General features: G+C 40.3%; 1 protein-coding gene across 2 annotated transcripts in view; it reads left to right on the forward strand.

Annotated features, from left to right (window-relative positions):
* The window catches only part of plxnb3 (plexin B3), a 151,306-nt gene that overhangs the window by 105,083 nt on the left and 24,662 nt on the right, over nucleotides 1-21,561 (forward strand). For both annotated transcript variants that reach the window (XM_061902769.1, XM_061902770.1), the window contains 12 exons: nucleotides 3,879-3,984; nucleotides 4,053-4,189; nucleotides 7,510-7,686; nucleotides 7,755-8,055; nucleotides 8,112-8,216; nucleotides 8,280-8,441; nucleotides 15,814-15,965; nucleotides 16,025-16,125; nucleotides 16,203-16,420; nucleotides 16,502-16,680; nucleotides 21,249-21,315; nucleotides 21,384-21,530. In XM_061902769.1, coding sequence (XP_061758753.1) covers nucleotides 3,879-3,984; nucleotides 4,053-4,189; nucleotides 7,510-7,686; nucleotides 7,755-8,055; nucleotides 8,112-8,216; nucleotides 8,280-8,441; nucleotides 15,814-15,965; nucleotides 16,025-16,125; nucleotides 16,203-16,420; nucleotides 16,502-16,680; nucleotides 21,249-21,315; nucleotides 21,384-21,530 — 1,852 coding nt within the window. The remainder of the gene's footprint in view (nucleotides 1-3,878; nucleotides 3,985-4,052; nucleotides 4,190-7,509; nucleotides 7,687-7,754; nucleotides 8,056-8,111; nucleotides 8,217-8,279; nucleotides 8,442-15,813; nucleotides 15,966-16,024; nucleotides 16,126-16,202; nucleotides 16,421-16,501; nucleotides 16,681-21,248; nucleotides 21,316-21,383; nucleotides 21,531-21,561) is intronic.

Here is a 21,561-nt window from a genome sequence, read left to right on the forward strand (position 1 = left end):
TTAACATGTTGGCAATTTCACAAAAAGGATCGTCATTTTACTTGACAAAAATCAAATTTTTATAAGAAAACTTTAAAATGTTGGCAGTATTATAATAAAAGTCGTCATTTTACTCAACGCAAGTTAAAACTTTACAAGAAAAACTGGAACATTTGTGCAATATTATGATACTGATTGGAATTTTGCTCAATAACAGTCGCAATTTTACAAGAAAAGCTTAAAATTTTGGCAATTTTACGAAAAAAGTCATAATTTTACTCAACAAAAGTCACAATTTTATAAGAAAACTTTAAAATATTGGCAGTATTATAATAACAGTCATAATTTTACTCAACGCAAGTTAAAATTTTACAAGAAAAACTGAACATTTGTGCAATATTATGATACAAGTTGGAATTTTGCTCAATAACAGTCGCAATTTTACAAGAAAAGCTTAACATGTTGGCAATTTTACAAAAAGGGTCGTCATTTTACACGCCAAAAATCGAAATTTTATAAGAAAACGTAAAATTTTGGGCAGTTTTATAATAAAAGTCGTCATTTTACTCAACACAAGTCAAAATTTTACAAGAAAAACTGAACATTCGTGCAATATTATGATACAAGTTGAAAATTTGCTCAATAACAGTCGCAATTTTGCAAAAAAAGCTTAAAATGTTGGCAATTTTACGAAAAGTCGTCATTTTACTCGACAAAAATCACAATTTTATAAGAAAACTTTAAAATATTGGCAGTATTATAATAACAGTCATCATTTTACTCAACGCAAGTTAAAATTTTACAAGAAAAACTGAACATTTGTGCAATATTATGATACAAGTTGGAATTTTGCTCAATAACAGTCGCAATTTTACAAGAAAAGCTTAACATGTTGGCAATTTTACAAAAAAGGTCGTCATTTTACACACCAAAAATTGAAATTTTATAAGAAAACGTAAAAATTTTGGCAGTATTATAATAAAAGTCGTCATTTTACTCAACACAAGTCAAAATTTTACAAGAAAAACTGAACATTTGTGCAATATTATGACACAAGTTGAAAATTTGCTCAATAACAGTCGCAATTTTGCAAAAAAAGCTTAAAATGTTGGCAATTTTACAAAAAAAGTCGTAATTTTACGCGACAAAAATCACAATTTTATAAGAAAACTCTAAAATATTGGCAGTATTATAATAACAGTCATCATTTTACTCAACGCATGTTAAAATTTTACAAAAAAAACTGAACATTTGTGCAATATCATGATACAAGTTGGAATTTTGCTCAATAACAGTCGCAGTTTTACAAGAAAAGCTTAACATTTTGGCAATTTTATGAAAAAGAGTCGTCATTTTACCGACAAAAATCACAATTTTACAAGAAAACTTAAACATTTTGGCAGTATTATAATAAAAGTCGTCATTTTACTCAATGCAAGTCAAACTTTTACAAGAAAAACTGAACATTTGTGCAATATTGTGATAAAAGTTGGAATTTTGCTCAATAACAGCTGCAATTTTACAAGAAAAGCTTAACATTTTGTCAATCTTACGAAAAAAGTCATAATTTTACTCGACAAAAGTCACAACTTTATAAGAAAACTTTAAAATATTGGCAGTATTATAATAAGAGTCATCATTTTACTCAACGCAAGTCAAAATTTTACAAGAAAAACTGGAACATTTGTGCAATGTTATGATAAAAGTTGGAGTTTTACTCAATAACAATCGCAATTTTACAAGAAAAGCTTAACATGTTGGCAATTTTACGAAAAGGGTTGTCATTTTACACGACAAAAATACAATTTTTATAAGAAAACTTTAAAATGTTGGCAGTATTATAATAAAAGTCGTCATTTTACTCAACGCAAGTTAAAATTTTACAAGAAAAACTGGAACATTTGTGCAATATTATGATACTGATTGGAATTTTGCTCAATATCAGTCGCAATTTTACAAGAAAAGTTTAACATTTTGGCAATTTTGTGAAAAAGAGTCGTAATTTTACTCGACAAAAGTCACAATTTTATAAGAAAACTTAAAAGTTTTGGCAGTATTATAATAAAAGTCGTCATTTTACTCAATGTACGTCAATATTTTTCAAGAAATACTGAACATTTCTGCAGTTTTATGATAAAAGTTGGAATTTTACTCAATAACAGTCGCAATTTTGCACAAAAAGCTTAAAATTTTGGCAATTTTGTGAAAAAGAGTCGTAATTTTACTGGACAAAAGTCACAAATTTATGAGAAATCTTTCAAATGTTGGCAGTATTATAATTCAAGTCATCATTTTACTCAACGCAAGTCGCAATTTTGCAAGAAAAGCTAAACATTTTGGCAACTTTATAAATAAGAGTCGTTATTTTACTCGACAAAAGTCACAATTTTATAAGAAAACTTAAAAATTTTGGCTGTATTATAATACAAGTCGTCATTTTACTCAACGTGAGTCAATATTTTACAGGAAAAACTGAAAATGTGTGCAATTTTATGATAAAAGTTGGAGTTTTAGTCTAACAGTCGTAATTTTGCAAGAAAAGCTTAACGTTTTGGCAATTTTGTGAAAAAGAGTCATAATTTTACTCGACACAAGTGACAATTTCATAACAAAATTTTTAAATTTTTGGCAGTGTTATAATAAAAGTCGTCATTTTACTCAACGCAAGTCAAAATTTCACAATAAAAACTGAACATTTGTGCAATTTTATGATAAAAGTTGGAATTTTACTCAATAATGGTCGCAATTTTGCAAGGAAAGCTTAACATTTTGGCTATTTTGTGAAAAAGAGTCGTAATTTTACTCAACAAAAGTCACAATTTTAAAAGAAAACTTAAAAATGTTGGCAGTATTATAATCAAAGTCGTCATTTTACTCAACGCAAGTCAAAATTTTACAAGAAATACTGAAGTTTTGTGCAATTTTATGATAAAAGTTGGAATTTTACTCAAAAGTCTCAATTTCGCACGAAAAGCTTAACATTTTGGCTATTTTGTGAAAAAGAGTCGTAATTTTACTCGACACAAGTGACAATTTCATAACAAAATTTTTAAATTTTTGGCAGTATTATAATAAAAGTCGTCATTTTACTCAACGCAAGTCAAAATTTCACAATAAAAACTGAACATTTGTGCAATTTTATGATAAAAGTTGGAATTTTACTCAATAATGGTTGCAATTTTGCAAGAAAAGCTTAAAATTTTGGCAATTTTACGAAAAAAGTAATAATTTTACTCAACAAAAGTCACAATTTTGCAAGAAAACTTTAAAATATTGGTAATATTACAATAATAACCCTAACCCTAATTTGACTTGGCAAAATGATGACAAAAATCATCATTTTACTCACAAAATATCAGTTTTACAAGAACAACAAAAAAAGGGGAGTATTGTGATAAAATTAACATTTTTATATGACAAATGTCACCATTTTGCATTAAAAAGTAAAACTTTTACATAAAAAAAAGTAATGGTTTTACCAGAAAATATCGCAATATTACAGAAACAAGAATATGAGAAATTGTTCCCCATTTAATAAGAAAATGTCGACACATTGTGAGAAAATCTTTTTTTGTTTGTTCATTTGTAATTATTTTTTAATCTTCATTATTTACTTCAAATTATTAAAGTATGTCTCTATATACGCATTTTTTTTGGCCAAAGGCCAAATTTCAATTTCGTACACACACTTGTTATTTCATATGTTGACCAGAGGGGGAGCACTTTTAAAAGCGACACACAGTCAATGTGGAAAACCCCTCCTTTTTTGATTTATGTCATCACTTCTTCACACCTCCTCATACGGGGGAGAAATACAAGAACACACACACACATACACACACACACACACACACACACACGCCGGGCGGTCACACATTTGCGTTTTGTGCCGACTGCAGGGTTGTGTGTCGACTACAGGCCAGCCAGAAGCAGAGGGCGGGGCCTGTCCTGGTTACCGTGGGAACAGGCCCACCAGGAAGGTCCATCATCAACTTCAGCTATCAGGTGAGGACACGTCGGACACACTGGAAGAAAAAGCAAAAGGAGCAAAGTTGGAACGCTGTCGCCTTCAGGACCCTCGGATCCTGGACCTGACCCCGAACAGAGGTCCACTTTCCGGAGGGACCCGGGTGACCGTCAGAGGACGACAGCTGCTGACGGGCCAGACGTCCAACCTGAGCGTATTCCTGGGGTCACACCCCTGCTACAGGTGTGTGCCACGCCCACTTCCTGTTAGTACTTTATACTGGTGTAACAGGGTTTGTATAATGAAACTAGTCATAACCTAAACATCAATAATTGGTTCCATCCTGGACAAAAGTCCATATTTTCATTTATTAAAATTAAAATAGTACCCGCTAAACTGCTTGTGCAAACTATAAAACAGCGTGTACTATTAGTCGCCGTGCTGCGTGTGATCTACTAAGACTGCGCATGCAATTTGGTACTTTGTGCCAATTTGGTGACGGTTTCGCCATGGAGACGGTTTAGCCATGGAGACACTCATTTACTGGACATTCTGTGGCGTTTTGCTTCGTTTTTTAAACATGCAGCAGACACGTACCAATTTGTTTGGGCGTTTTGGAAGCGGTGCATCGCCAACGGAACCCCTCGAAAGTGCGCTGATCGGAGAGCATGCGCTGGAATGTTCCAGGCGCACGAGAAGTCTTTCTATCATACAGTGTGAAAAAAAAAAACTAACGTGAAAATGAAATTGTTGAATTGACAATTTGTGTAATATTTCGTTTTTGAGAGTATATATATATATATATATATATATATGTGTGTCTTGATTGGATTATCCAGAGAATAGTACTCGATACTGTGGTAGAGCACAATATATGTGTGTGTGTGGGGAAAAATCACAAGACTACTTCATCTCTACAGAACTGTTTCATGAGGGGTTCCCTCAATCATCATTGAGGGAACCCCTCATGAAACAGTTCTGTAGAGATGAAGTAGTCTTGTGATTTTTCCCACACATACAAATGTATACACATACATATATATGTATATATATATATATATATATATATATATATATATATATACATATATATGTATGTATACAGTATATATACATATATATGTATATATATATATATATGCATGTGTATATATATATGTGTGTGTGTGTGTAGGAAAATCACAAGACTACTTCATCTCTACAAAACTGTTTCATGAGGGGTTCCCTCAATCATTAAAAATCTCCTGATGAAAGAGGGAACCCCTCATGAAACAGTTCTGTAGAGATGAAGTAGTCTTGTGATTTTTCCCCACACACACACATATATATTGTGCTCTACCACAGTATCGAGTACTATTCTCTGGATAATCGAATTAAGACATATATACATATATATACATATATATATATTATAGTCCAGGTTTCTGTGGTTTGTCCGTTATACAGTGCTCAATACTGGGGTAGAGCGGAATATACGTTAGGTCAACTAAAAACATCATCCCTACCAGCCTGTTTCGCAGGTTTCCCTGCTCGTCAAGGGATTTTAGACAAGCAGGGAAACCTGCGAAATAGGCTTGTATTTAAAAAAATAAAATAAAATCCCCTGATGAGCAGGGAAACCCGCGAACAGGCTGGTAGGGATGATATAGCGTCTGTGTTTTTTCTTGATATAATCCCCTGACGAGCAGGGAAACCTGCCAAACAGGCTGGTATGGATGATGTAGTCTGTGTTTTTTCCTGATAAAATCCCCTGACGAGCAGGGAAACCTGCGAAACAGGCTGGTAAGGATGATGTAGTCTCTGTGTTTTCTCATGATAAAATCCCCTGACGAGCAGGGAAACCTGCGAAACAGGCTGGTATGGATGATGTAGTCTCTGTGTTTTTTCCTGATAAAATCCCCTGACGAGCAGGGAAACCTGCGAAACAGGCTGGTAAGGATGATGTAGTCTCTGTGTTTTCTCATGATAAAATCCCCTGACGAGCAGGGAAACCTGCAAAACAGGCTTGTATGAATGATATAGCCTCTTTGTTTTTTCCTGATAAAATCCTCTGACGAGCAGGGAAACCTGCGAAACAGGCTTGTAGGGACGATATAGCCTCTGTGTTTTTTCCTGGTAAAATCCCCTGATGAGCAGGGAAACCTGCGAAACAGGCTGGTAGGGATGATATAGCCTCTGTGTTTTTGCCTGGTAAAATCCCTTGACGAGCAGGGAAACCTGCGAAACACGCTTCTAGGGATGATGTAGTCTCTGTGTTTTTTCCTGATAAAAATCCCCTGACGAGCAGGGAAACCTGCAAAACAGGCTGGTAGGGATGATATAGCCTCTGTGTTTTTTCCTGAAAAAAATCCCTTGACGAGCAGGGAAACCTGCGAAACAGGCTTGTAGGGATGATATAGCCTCTGTGTTTTTTCCTGATGAAATCCCCTGACGAGCAGGGAAACCTGCAAAACAGGCTTGTAGGGATGATATAGCCTCTGTTTTTTTTCTTGATAAAATCCCCTGACGAGCAGGGAAACCTGCGAGACAGGCTTGTAGGGATGATATAGCCTCTATGTTTTTTCTTGATAAAATCCCCTGACGAGCAGGGAAACCTACAAAACAGGCTTGTATGGGTGATGTAGCCTCTTTGTTTTTTCCTGATAAAATCCTCTGACGAGCAGGGAAACCTGCGAAACAGGCTGGTAGGGATGATATAGCCTCTGTGTATTTTCCTGACCCAGTGTGTATATATATGTGTGTATATATATGTGTGTATATATATCCATATATATATATATATGTATGTATATATATATATATATATATATATATATATATATATATATATATATATATATATATATATGTATATATATATATATATATATATATATATATATATATATATATATATATATATATATATATATATATATATATGTGTGTGTGTGTGTGTGTGTTATAAACATAAGAAGGGGGTGATGGATGGACTATATTTTGAATAACAAAGCTGACATTTTAATTGTAGTAAAAAAATGTGTTGTGCAAAAAAGGAGTAAATACAAACAATAACAATACCAGCGTTGGAGAAAACGCTTGCTCTCCACACGTGCCTTTTGTTCGTGGTGGAGATCAAAACCGAAAGTCAATCAATCAATCAATGTTTATTTATATAGCCCCAAATCACAAATGTCTCAAAGGACTGCACAAATCATTACGACTACAACATCCTCGGAAGAACCCACAAAAGGGCAAGGAAAAGTCTATGTGTTGGACACACACATTTTACCACTCTACCTCAGTTAATCTTCTTTGCAGCAGTGTCGACAACGCTGTGGATACTTTACTGAACGTTTCAAACCCCCGTATTGTTTTTCTTCGGATTCAAATTGAGCCAGCAAAACTGGAAAAAAAGGTTAAAAATAAATACCTACAAAACACAAAGAGTAGCACACTGAGTGAGAAATGTTCTGCCGGGCACAAAATGGCTGCCGTGCAGGTAGACAATAGGATGTATTGTTTCTTCTGTCTATGTCCATTTCCTGTGTTCCCTGGTCTGACGTGTCCCTGGTGTGCTTCAGACTGGAGGAGGTCAGCGACAAGCAGCTGGTGTGCCAGACTCCTTCCAGAAACCAGACCGGCAAAGTCCTAGTCCGGGTTCTGTTCGGCAAGGCGGAGCGTTCCAGTCCCAACGTGACGTTCCGCTACGTGGAGGACCCCGTCATCACCAACGCCACGCCCACGGAGAGCTTTTACGCGTAAGAAGGACACCTCACGGCGGTCTGTGGCGGGCGCGCGGGCTGATGCCGACTTCCTGTGTGCTCAGCGGCGGGCGTCTGGTGTTGGCGAGCGGCAGGAACTTGGACGTGGTGCAGCGGGCGGTCATGTCCGTGTGGGTGGAGCCCGTGGACGTCCAGAGGGTGCGGCGGCGGCGAAGACGGGTGGCCCTGCTCAGCGCCAGGCAGCAGGTGGTCTTCAACGGCACGGTGGAGACGGTGTCCGAGCGCTGCTCCGTCCTCTCCTCCTCGCAGATGACCTGTCCCACGCCTGCGGTCCCGTCGGAGGTCCAAGTCAAGGGCGTCTGGTTCCAGATGGACAACGTGCGAGTCCATTACGAGAGCATCAAGGTACGCCTGCAGCTGTCCCGGCTGTCTGCCCGGATTCAGGTCTGTCCTCCTCTCAGGGCAAGACCTTCACCTACCACCCCAACCCTCGCCTCTTCCCCCTCAACCGGGAAGCGCCGGACGCACCATATCGCTTCAAAGCCGGCGGCGTGATCGCCGTGGAGGTGAGGCCTCGTCTCGCCCGCTGGGGGTCTCGCCCGCGACGTAACCCCGCTGTCGTCCACCAGGGCGAGGACATGACGCGCGCCATGTCCAGACAGGAAGTGACGGTTCTGCTGGGAGACCAGGAGTGCGAGGTGAAGACCTTGGACAGCACCCACCTGTACTGCGAGCCTCCCGCCGTCCAGCCCATGAGCGCGGACGACAGCGGCGGTCTTCCCCGCCTCCAGGTTAGTTTGTTGTGTTAATAGTAAATAAAAACAAATATAAGTTGCAAATCCTTTTCAACTTATATTCAATTAAATAGACTGCAAAGACAAGATATTTAATATTCACACTGGATAACTTTGTTATTTGTTGCCAATATTAGCTCATTTGGAATTTGATGCCTGCAACATGTTTCAGAAGAGCTGGCACAAGTGGCAAAAAATACTGAGAAAAATGTCGTAAACAACCCCTTTGATGCGCTGCTTCTTAAATAGCAGGGCGGGCACCCATGTTGTACACATACAGATGGATAAATAAATAGAAGAAAAAAAATTAAAGCGAAATAAAAAAATGTGGGGGGAAAAAAATAAATGTGAAAAATTTCTTGACATGAAAAAAAAATGCAGGGGGGGGGAAAAAACGAAAAAAATCCCGTCCCTAGAAAAATGTTGTCCTTTGATGCAGTGCTTCTTAAATAGCAGGGCAGGCCCCCCCATGTTTTACACATACAGATGGATAAATAAATAAACTTTGATGTGAAAAAAAATGTGGGGGGGAAAGAAAAAAAAAAAGAAAACATTTTTTTTTTAAACATTAAAAAAAAATGTGGGAGAAAAAATAAAATGTGAAAAAAATCCTGTCCCCTTGAAAAATGTTGACCTAAACAGCTCCTTTGATGCAGTGTTTCTTAAATAGCAGGGCAGGCCCCCATGTTTTACACATACAAAATGGATAAATAAATAAACTTTGACATGAAAAAAAAAAAGTGGGGTGAAGAAAAAAAAAATTTTAAATGTAAAAAAACTGAAAAAAAATCCCCCCCGAAACATGAAAAAATCCCATCCCTAGAAATGTGTTGTCCTAAACAGCCTCTTTAATGCAGTGTTTCTTAAATAGCAGAGCAGGGCCCCCATGTTTTACACACACAGATGGATAAATAAATAAACCTTGACATGAAAAAAAATGTTGGGGGGGGGGGGAATTTGGGGGAAAAAAATGTGAAAACTTAAAAAAAAAAAATTTGAAAAAAAATGTATGCAAAAAAAAAAAAAATTAAAAATGTGAAAAAATCCCGTCCCCTAGAAAAGTCTTGTCCTACACAATCCCTTTAATGCACTGCTTCTTAAATAGCAGGGCGGGCCCCCACGTTTTACACATATAGATGGATAAATAAATGAATCTTGATGTGAAAAAAAAATGTGGGGGGAAACAAAAAAGCTTGAAAAAAAAACTTCTAAAACGTAAAAAAAAATGTAAAAATGGGAATTTTTTTTTTTTTTTTTTTAACCTGAAAAACTCCCCTCCCCGAGAAAATGTTGTCCTAAACAGCCCCTTTAAAGCAGTGCCTCCAAAATAGCAGGGCTGGGCCTCCGTTATTTACACATACAGATGGATAAATAAATAAACCTTGACGTGAAAAAAAAATGTGGGTGAGAAGAAAAAAACTTGAAAAAAAATATTTTAAAACATAGAAAAAAAAATATGTAAGAAAAAAAAAAAAAAAAACCTTGACATGAAAAAAGTATTAACTGTGGATAAGTAAATAATCCTTGATGTGAAAAAAAAGTGAATAAATAAAAATAAAAGTTAAAAAAAAGTGGGGAAAAAACAGTGAAAAAAAAAACCCATGAAGAAAAAAAACACATGAAAAAATCCCATCCCCTGGGAAAATTTAGTCCTAAACAGCCCTTTTAATGCACGGCTTCTTAAATAGCAGGGCAGGCCTTCATATTTTGCACATAAATATGAATAAATTAATAAACCTTGATGTAAAAAAAAAATGTGGGGGGGAAAAAAAATAGAAAAAAAATTATTTTGAAACGTAAACATTTTTTTAAAAACGTGAAAAATAAAAACAAAAAAACCTGAAAAAATCCCATCCCTAGAAAAATGTCCTAAATAGCCCCTTTAATGCAGTGCTTCTTAAATAGCAGGGCAGGCTCCCATGTTTTACACATACAGATGGATCAATAGATAAACCTTGACGTGAAAAAAAAAAATAAACGTTAAAAAAATGGAAAAAAAAGTGGAAAAAACAAAAGTGAAAAAAAAACATGAAGAAAAAAAAACCGTGAAAAAATCCCACCCCCTAGGAAATTTTAGTCTTAAACAGCCCTTTTAATGCTCGGCTTCTTAAATAGTATTGCAGGCCCTCATGTTTTGCACATACAGATGGATAAATTAATAAACCTTGATGTAAAAAAAAAAAAAAATGTGGAGGCCGGGGGGAAATAGAAGAAAAAAAATTTTGAAACGTAAATTTTTTTTTTTTAAACGTGAAAAATACAGACAAAAATACCTGAAAAAATCCCATCCCTAGAAAAATGTCCTAAACAGCCCCTTTAATGCAGTGCTTCTTAAATAGCAGGGCAGGTTTCCATCTTTTACACATACAGATGGATAAATAGATAAACCTTGACGTGAAAAAAAAAAAAAAAACGTTAAAAAAGTGGAAAAAGCAAAAGTGAAAAAAAAACATGAAGAAAAAAATGACGTGAAAAAATCCCATCCCCTAGGAAAATTTAGTCTTAAACAGCCCTTTTAATGCACAGCTTCTTAAATAGAAGGGCAGGCCCTCATGTTTTGCACATACAGATGGAAAAATTAATAAACCTTGATGTAAAAAAAAAATGTGGGGTGGAAAAAAAATAGAAAAAAAATAATTTTGAAACGTAAACATTTTTTTAAAAACGTGAAAAATAAAAACCTGAAAAATCCCATCCCTAGAAAAATGTCCTAAACAGCCCCTTTAATGCAGTGCTTCTTAAATAGCAGGGCAGGCTCCCATGTTTTACACATACAGATGGATAAATAAATAAACCTTGACGTGAAAAAAAAAATAAACGTTAAAAAAATGGAAAAAAAAGTGGAAAAAACTAAAGTGAAAAAAAAACATGAAGAAAAAAAAACATGAAAAAATCCCATCCCCTAGGAAATTTTAGTCTTAAACAGCCCTTTTAATGCACAGCTGCTTAAATAGTAGGGCAGGCCCTCATGTTTTGCACATACAGATGGATAAATTAATAAACCTTGATGTAAAAAAATAAAAAACGTGGGGGCCGGGGGGGAAATAGAAGAACATTTTTTTTTAAACGTAAAATGTTTTTTTAAAAACGTGAAAAATACAAACAAAAATACCTGAAAAAATCCCATCCCTAGAAAAATGTCCTAAACAGCCCCTTTAATGCAGTGCTTCTTAAATAGCAGGGCAGGTTCCCATGTTTTACACATACAGATGGATAAATAGATAAACCTTGACGTGAAAAAAACACAAAAAAAAAAAACGTTAAAAAAGTGGAAAAAACAAAAGTGAAAAAAAACATGAAGGAGAAAAAAAAACGTGAAAAAATCCCGTCCCCTAGGAAAATTTTGTCTTAAACAGCCCTTTTAATGCACAGCTTCTTAAATAGCAAGGCAGGCCCTCATGTTTTACACTTACAGATGGATAAATACATAAACGTGAAACATTTTTTTTTCAATTTTTCATTTCCTTTTTTGGTCATTAAATATGTATTCTGATATATGTTCTTAACAGAAAAGGAGCCAAAGTCAGTGAGTCTCAGTTTGAAAAATTAAATAATTGTATCATTTTTCAATGAAAACGGGTCCTACAGACCCGAACACCACTCAAATTTGTGTTTTCAGCCTTTTCCCTATCAGTGGTATGCCCGAGGGAGGGGCTTGGGACTGTTTAAGGGACACTCCCGTGGGGTGGGAATAGGTAAACAGGTCAGTTCTGGAGAGTTGGAGAACGGTGCAAACGGTGTTTGGGGATTGTTGACTTTTTTTCACTCCTGCTGTCAGGTTCCAACACTGATGACATCTATTAAACAGGACAAGAAGCAAAGACTCAAACAGAGACAAAATTAAATTTGGCTCAATTTGAGGAGAAACGTCTGGTCTCCAGCACGCTTTATTTGGACTTTCTCTGACCTAATGACAACAGCTGCTTCTAAGGGTGCCGGGGGTCGTAAACGGTTCACAGAGAAGGTCGTAAAACAGTTCAAAGAAGCGGTGCCTGGAGGGGAGTCTGGTCCTGCTTTTTCTTCACTTTTGTAGTTCTTGGGTCACGACAAGATCTTTCTGTTGATTACAATGCATGAAAGGAAGGAACAACTTCATGTTGCTTCCCATTCTACACAGTGGAGTTTTACAAGCCTTCTTCTTGGTAGGTTCAAAGACATGTTTTTGCTTCTTTTTAGGGACAGAATGTCTCTTTGGGAGAGAGGACCCTATTGTATTTCTAAAGTTTTATTATTATTATACCGCCGCCTCTTTGAGCTGTAGTTTGACCCCCTTAACATGCTTCAAAACTCACCAAATTTAACACACACATCAGGAGTGGCGAAAATTGCGATTTAATCAAAAAACCAAAACCCAAAACTCAAAATTGCGCTCTAGCGCCCACTAGGAAAAAAACACAGACAAAACTGCTTGTAACTTCCGTTAGGAATGTCGTACAGACATGAAACAAAAACCTCTATGTAGGTCTGACTTAGACCTATATTTCATACACTGACCTCCTTCAGCAAAAATCAACATGAAGTTGGCAAAAAACCCTTCAAAACAAAAGTTTCCTAAAAACTGTCATTTTTGCCTCTTTGAGCTGTAATTTGACACCCTTAAAATGCTTAAAAACTCACCAAACTGGACAAACACATCAGGACTGGCCAAAATTGCGATCTAAAAAAAAGAAAAAAAATGTAAATAAAACTCAAAAATGTGGTCTAGCGCCCCCTAGGAATAAAACACAGACAAAACTGCTCCTAGGAAGAAAACACAGACAAAACTGCTTGTAACTTCCGGTAGGAATGTCATAGAGACATGAAACAAAAACCTCTATGTAGGTCTCATTTAGACCTACATTTCATTCATTCACATCCTTTAGCAAAAATCAACAAGAAGTTGGCAATTACCCTTTCAAAACAAAAGTCTTGTAAAAACCTGTCACCTTTTTTCAAACATTATCTCCTCTGAGCGCGTTTGTCGTGTCGGCTTCAAATTCGCACAGGAGAGAGATCGAACCCCTTCTGATTAAAAGTTGAGAAAATAGTTTTAATAACTGCTCCGGTTTTGATTTTTACGAGACTTCAAAGAACTGCTGCGCCGATGCTGCTGCGCTGCTGCCGTCTCAAGATGGCCGCTTAAAAGCAGGAAGCACCAGCGTGACCACACAATGCAGAGAAGGTAGGTAATGTGCGGGTAAAGATATGTTGACTGGGTGAAAGAAGGAGGCACCAGTTTGACTCCAGGATACAGAGAAGGTAGGTAATGTGCAGGTAAAGATCTGTTGTCTGGGTGATGGCAGGAAGCACCAGCGTGTATGGGTGACAGAAAGAAGCACCAGTGTGACCCCAGGATGTAGGGAAGGTAACATGTAGGTAAAGATATGTTGACTGGGTGAAAGAAGGAGGCACCAGTTTGACTCCTGGATACAGAGAAGGTAGGTAATGTGCAGGTAAAGATCTGTTGTCTGGGTGATGGCAGGAAGAACCAGCGTGTATGGGTGACAGAAAGAAGCACCAGTGTGACCCCAGGATGCAGGGAAGGTAATGTGCAGGTAAAGATATGTTGACTGGGTGAAATAAGGAGGCACCAGTTTGACTCCTGGATACAGAGAAGGTAGGTAATGTGCAGGTAAAGATCTGTTGTCTGGGTGATGGCAGGAAGCACCAGCGTGTATGGGTGAAAGAAAGAAGCACCAGTGTGACCCCAGGATGCAGGGAAGGTAATGTGCAGGTAAAGATATGTTGACTGGGTGAAATAAGGAGGCACCAGTTTGACTCCTGGATACAGAGAAGGTAGGTAATGTGCAGGTAAAGATCTGTTGTCTGGGTGATGGCAGGAAGCACCAGCGTGTATGGGTGACAGAAAGAAGCACCAGTGTGACCCCAGGATGCAGGGAAGGTAATGTGCAGGTAAAGATATGTTGACTGGGTGAAATAAGGAGGCACCAGTTTGACTCCAGGATACAGAGAAGGTAGGTAATGTGCAGGTAAAGATCTGTTGTCTGGGTGATGGCAGGAAGAACCAGCGTGTATGGGTGACAGAAAGAAGCACCAGTGTGACCCCAGGATGCAAGGAAGGTAACATGCAGGTAAAGATATGTTGACTGGGTGAAAGAAGGAGGCACCAGTTTGACTCCAGGATACAGAGAAGGTAGGTAATGTGCAGGTAAAGATCTTTTGTCTGGGTCGGCAGGAAGAACCAGCGTGTATGGGTGACAGAAAGAAGCACCAGTGTGACCCCAGGATGCAGGGAAGGTAATGTGCAGGTAAAGATATGTTGACTGGGTGAAATAAGGAGGCACCAGTTTGACTCCAGGATACAGAGAAGGTAGGTAATGTGCAGGTAAAGATCTGTTGTCTGGGTGATGGCAGGAAGCACCAGCGTGTATGGGTGACAGAAAGAAGCACCAGTGTGACCCCAGGATGCAGGGAAGGTAATGTGCAGGTAAAGATATGTTGACTGGGTGAAATAAGGAGGCACCAGTTTGACTCCTGGATACAGAGAAGGTAGGTAATGTGCAGGTAAAGATCTGTTGTCTGGGTGATGGCAGGAAGCACCAGCGTGTATGGGTGACAGAAAGAAGCACCAGTGTGACCCCAGGATGCAGGGAAGGTAATGTGCAGGTAAAGATATGTTGACTGGGTGAAATAAGGAGGCACCAGTTTGACTCCAGGATACAGAGAAGGTAGGTAATGTGCAGGTAAAGATCTGTTGTCTGGGTGATGGCAGGAAGAACCAGCGTGTATGGGTGACAGAAAGAAGCACCAGTGTGACCCCAGGATGCAAGGAAGGTAACATGCAGGTAAAGATATGTTGACTGGGTGAAAGAAGGAGGCACCAGTTTGACTCCAGGATACAGAGAAGGTAGGTAATGTGCAGGTAAAGATCTTTTTTCTGGGTGATGGCAGGAAGAACCAGCATGTATGGGTGACAGAAAGAAGCACCAGTGTGACCCCAGGATGCAGGGAAGGTAATGTGCAGGTAAAGATATGTTGACTGGGTGAAATAAGGAGGCACCAGTTTGACTCCAGGATACAGAGAAGGTAGGTAATGTGCAGGTAAAGATCTGTTGTCTGGGTGATGGCAGGAAGCACCAGCGTGTATGGGTGACAGAAAGAAGGACCAGTGTGACCCCAGGATGCAGGGAAGGTAACGTGCAGGTAAAGATATGTTGAATGGGTAAAGGCAGGAAACACCAGCAAAAGTCGGTCCCGTCCATTGCTGCTTGCAGCTTTGATACTTCTTTTGTATTTACGTTTCATTTTCAACATTTTTTGCACCGTATATATTTTTGCGCCGGTGACCTGGAGTTGGTCCAATAAACGTCACCAACTCCAAATCTGCGATGTTCCTAATAAAGAGGCACGTTTTTCTGTGGGCCCCCAGGTGCTGATGGGACACCTGCAGGTGGACTTGGGCACGGTTCAGTACGACGGCGACTCCCTGCTGCCCCCCATCCCACTGCCCGCTCAGATCGGTCTGGGGGCGGGGGCGGCGCTCGTCATCCTGTCGGTGCTGGTGGTCATCCTGGTGTACAGGTGAGCCGGCCGGCTGTCCCCCGCCAAGACCGGCACGCTGACGGATGTTTGTGCTGCAGGAGGAAGAGCAAGCAGGCCCTCAGAGACTACAAGAAGGTCCTGTTGCAGTTGGAAACCTTGGAGATCAACGTGGGCGATCAGTGTCGCAAGGAGTTCACCGGTCAGCCAAAACCTCGCCTCGGTTCCAAAGTCTCAGCCGGGCTTTTAATCGTTTGCTCGCTCCTTTCCCGGGCGCAGACCTGATGACTGAGATGATGGACCTGAGCAGCGACGTGGGAGGACCCGGTCTCCCCCTGCTGGATTACCGCACATATGCGGAGAGAGTTTTCTTCCCCGGCCACCAGGCGGCGCCTCTGAGTCGGCACCTGGATCTGCCGGAGTCCAGGAGGCACACGGTGGAGCAGGGCCTCCGCCAGCTCAACAACCTGCTCAACAACAGGCTCTTCCTCACCAGGGTGGGCGTGGCCACCGGCGGCGGGCAAACGGCAGGCGAACGGCCGACGGCTAACGTCCCGCTTCTTTGTCTGCGCCCTCAGTTCATTCACACGCTGGAAGCCCAGCAGGGCTTCTCCCAGCGCGACCGCGGCTACGTGGCCAGTCTGCTGACCATGGCGCTGCACGACAAGCTGGAGTACTTCACCGAGGTCATGAAGACTTTGCTGCAGGACCTGGTCCAGCAGTACGTCGCCAAGAACCCCAAACTCATGCTAAGAAGGTACGGCGCCGGATATCGAGAGCTGGAGCATGCTAATGTTAGCCGGCTAACTCTTTTTTTTTTTTAGATCATTTTTCAACTGTACATCTCAGGGTCATATAACATGGTACTTGACACATTTTAACTGTTAGCATGCTAAAAAAAACGTTAGCATGCTAATAACATTAGCATGCTAACCTTTTTAGCTAATATTGCAGCTGTACATCTCAGAGTCATATAACGTGGTACTTGACACATTTTAACCGTTAGGATGCTAATGTTAGCAAGCTAACTTTTTTTAAATCATTTTTGAGCTGTAGATCTGTCACATACCTTGGTACTTGACACATGGTAACTGTTAGCATGCTAAAAAAAAAAGTTAACATGCTAAAAACATTAGCATGCTAACTTTTTTAGCTATTCTTGCAGCTGTACATCTCAGTCATATAACGTGGTACTTGACACATTTGAACTGTTAGCAAGCTAACTTTTTTTCAGATCATTTTTCAGCTGTACATCTCAGAGTCACATACCTTGGTACTTGACACATGGTAACTGTTAGCATGCTAAACAAAAAAAAAACCATGATAAACTTTTTAGCTACTCTTGCAGCTGTACATCTCAGAGTCATATAACGTACTTGACACATTCGAACCGTTAGCATGCTAATGTTAGCAAGCTAACTTTTTTTAGATCATTTTTCAGCGGTTCATCTCAGAGTCATATAACATGGTACTTGACACATTTTAACTGTTAGCATGCTTAAAAAAAAAGTTAGCACGCTAACTTTTTTAGCTACTTTTGCAGCTGTACATCTCAGTCATATAATGTGGTACTTGACACATTTGAACTGTTAGCATGCTAATGTTAGCAAGCTAACTTTTTTTTTTAGATCATTTGTCAGCGGGACATCTCAGAGTCATATAACATGGTACTTGACACATTTTAACTGTTAGCATGCTAAAAAAAAGTTAGCATGCTAACTTTTTTAGCTACTCTTGCAGCTGTACATCTCAGTCATATAACGGGGTACTTGACACATTTGAACTGTTAGCATGCTAATGTTAGCAAGCTAACTTTTTTTAGATAATTTTTCCGCTGTACATCTCAGTCATATAACATGGTACTTGACACAATTTAACTGTTAGCATGCTAAAAAAAACGTTAGCATGCTAATGTCATTAGCATTATAACGTTTTTAGTTAATCTTGCAGCTGTACATCTCAGAGTCATATAACGTGGTACTTGACACATTTTAACCGTTAGCATGCTAATGTTAGCAGGCTAACTTGTTTAGATCATCTTTCAGCTGTACATCGCAGAGTCATATAACTTGGTCGTTGACACATGCTAATGTAAACATAAGCATGCAAACTTTTTTTTGTTAGTTTTACAGCCGTAGATCTCAGACTCACATACCTTGGTATTTGACACATGGTAACTGTTAGCATGTTAAAAACAAAAGTTAACATGCTAATGTTATTAGCATGCTAACCTTTTTAGCTAATCTTGCAGCCGTACATCTCAGAGTCATATAATGTGGTACTTGACAGATTTTAACCGTTAGCATGCTAATGTTAGCGAGCTAACTTGTTTGGATCATTTTTCAGCTGTACATCTCAGAGTCATGTAACTTGGTTGTTGGCACATGCTAATGTAAACATGAGCATGCTAACTTTTTTAGTTAGTTTTAGACTCACATACCTTGGCACTTGACACATGGGGACTGTTAGCATGTTTAAAAAAAAGTTAGCCTTTTAAGCTAATCTTGCAAAGTCATATAACGTGGTACTTGACACATTTTAACTGTTTGCATGCCAATATTAGCAAGCTATTTTTTTTAGATAATGTTTCAACTGTACATCTCAAAGTCATGTAACTTTGTCTCTGATACATGCTAATGTTGAAATTGGCATGCTAACTACAGCAAGCATACTTTTTTTTGTTTAGCTTATTCTGCAGCCGTACATCTCAGAGTCATGTAACCTGGTTGTTGACACATGTAGCATGCTAACTTTTGTCGCAAATTTTGCAGCCGTACTTCTCAGAGTCATATACCTTGGACTTGACAAATTTGAACTGTTAGCATGCTGATGTTAGCAAGCAAAATTTTTTAGATAATGTTTCAGCTATACATCTCGAAGTCATGTACCTTTGTCTCTGATACATGCTAATGTTAAAAATAGCATGCTAACTACAGCAAGCAAACTTTATTTTTAACTTATTTTGCAGCCTTACATCTCAAGAGTCATGTAACTTGGTCGTTGACACATGTAGCATGCTAACTTTTGTCACAAATTTTGCAGCAGTACTTCTCAGATTCATATACCTTGGTACTTGACACATGGTAACTGTTAGCATTCTAAAAAAAAAAAAAAGTTAGCATGCTAATGTTATTAGCATGCTAACCTTTTTAGCTAATCTTGTAGCCATACATCTCAGAGTCATATAACGTGGTATTTGACACATTCTAACTGTTAGCATGCTAATGTTATCAAGCTAACTTTTTCCCAGTCTGATTTTGAAGATTTTCAAAGTCAGATTTGAAAAATAAGTTCTCGTCAATAACGATCCACACCTACTTAAATGTCGTGACCATTTCAAGTTCAACCTTACGAGCGGTTGATATTTTTGGAATGTTCCATGGCGGTCGTTTGGCATTTGAAAATACCACCTTAGATTCCTCTGCATTTAGCACCGGTCTCTGCTGAGTCAGCTGGTACTGAACAACATCAAAAGCAAGACAGCGGGAGCTACGTTTATTTACATAGATGGGAAACCAAGTGGAGGAGTTCAAGTACCTCGGAGTCTTGTTCACGAGTGAGAGAAGAGTGGATCGTAAGATCGGTGCGGACCTTGTATCGATCCGTTATGATGAAGAAGGAGCTGAGCCAGAAGGCAAAGCTCTCATTTTTCCGGTCGATCTACATTCTCACCCTCACCTATGGTCATGAGCTTTGGGTTATCACCAAAAGGACAAGATCTCGGGTACAAGCGGCCGAAATTAGTTTCCTCCACCGGGTGGAGTGGCTCTTCCTAAGAGATAGGGTGAAAATCTCTGCCATCCGGGAGGAATTCGGAGTAAAGAGGCTGCTCCTCCACATTGAAAGGAACCAGATGAGGTGGTTTGGGCATCTGGTCGGAATGCCGGCCGAACGCCTCCCTAGGGAGATGTTTAGGGCACATTCGACCAGTGGGAGGCCACGGGGAAGACCCAGGACACGTTGGGAAGACTATCTCTCCCGGCTGGCCTGGGAACGCCTCGGGATCCCCCGGGAGGACCTGGACGAAGTGGCTTTGGAGAGGGAAGTCTGGGCTACTCTGCTTAGGCTGCGGAAGACTATCTCTCCCGGCTGGCCTGGGAACGCCTCGGGATCCCCCGGGAGGAGCTGGACGAATTGGCTTTTGAGAGGGAAGTCTGGGCTACTTTGCTTAAGCTGCGGAAGAAAATGGATGGATGGGAAAATAACGACGGACCTCTTGTAGAACCCTTATAAGACACTTCAATACAGGGAGGACCAGGCAAATTGAACGCCGCAGGTTCTGTCGGACAGGTACTTAGAAAACCGCTTTAGAGCCAATCCTGTGCAGTCTGTCTGCCAAAACGGAGGAATGACCCCACTCACCCGCATAGGGAACCGGAGAAACACATCACAAGCAAAAAGAGAGTCCAAGCCAGCGCAAAATTAGCGTGGTTTTAGTATGTGCAAGGATTTTGGTAGAGCCATTGTCCCAAACCAAACACCGACCTCCTCTGGCGAGGATTTTGGTAGGGCCATTGTCCCGAACCAAACACCGACCTCCTGTGGCGAGGATTTTGGTGGGGCCATCGTCCTGAATCAAACACCGACCTCCTCTGGCGAGGATTTTGGTAGGGCCATTGTCCCAAACCAAACACCGACTTCCTCTGACGAGGATTTTGGTAGGGCCATTGTCCCAAACCAAACACCGACCTCTGGCGAGGATTTTGTCAGGGCCATTGTCCCAAACCAAACACCGACCTCCTCTGGCGAGGATTTTGGTAGGGCCATTGTCCTGAATCAAACACCGACCTCCTCTGGCGAGGATTTTGGTAGGGCCATTGTCCCGAACCAAACACTGACCTCCTTTGGTGAGGATTTTGGTAGGGCCATTGTCCCAAACCAAACACCGACCTCCTCTGGCGAGGATTTTGGTAGGGCCATTGTCCCGAACCAAACACTGACCTCCTTTGGTGAGGATTTTGGTAGGGCCATTGTCCCAAACCAAACACCGACCTCCTCTGGCGAGGATTTTGGTAGGGCCATTGTCCCAAACCAAACACTGACTTCCTCTGGCGAGGATTTTGGTAGGGCCATTGTCCCAAACCAAACACAGACCTCCTTTGGTGAGGATTTTGGTAGGGCCATTGTCCCAAACCAAACACCGACTTCCTCTGGCGAGGATTTTGGTACAGCCATTGTCCCGAACCAAACACTGACCTCCTTTGGTGAGGATTTTGGTAGGGCCATTGTCCCAAACCAAACACCGACCTCCTCTGGCGAGGATTTTGATAGGGCCATTTTCCCAAACCAAACACCGACCTCCTCTGTTTTCCATTGTGGTTTCAGGACGGAGACGGTTGTGGAGAAGATGTTGACCAACTGGATGTCCATCTGCCTCTACTCCTTCCTCAAGGTTCATGTCTGTCTGACTCCCGGTGTCCCCGTGTCCCGTCTGACCCGTCTCTGTGTCTCCCGTTGCAGGAGGTGGCGGGCGAGCCCCTCTACATGCTCTACCGGGCCATCAAGTACCAGGTGGACAAAGGCCCGGTGGACGCGGTGACGGGAAAGGCCAAGAGGACGCTCAACGACAGCCACTTGCTCCGCGAGGACATCGACTACTGCGCCGTGGTAACCGTGGCGAGACACAGGTTGTGAGAGT

This window comes from Nerophis ophidion, linkage group LG06, assembly GCF_033978795.1.
Source record: "Nerophis ophidion isolate RoL-2023_Sa linkage group LG06, RoL_Noph_v1.0, whole genome shotgun sequence".
NCBI classification, from domain to species: domain Eukaryota; kingdom Metazoa; phylum Chordata; class Actinopteri; order Syngnathiformes; family Syngnathidae; genus Nerophis; species Nerophis ophidion.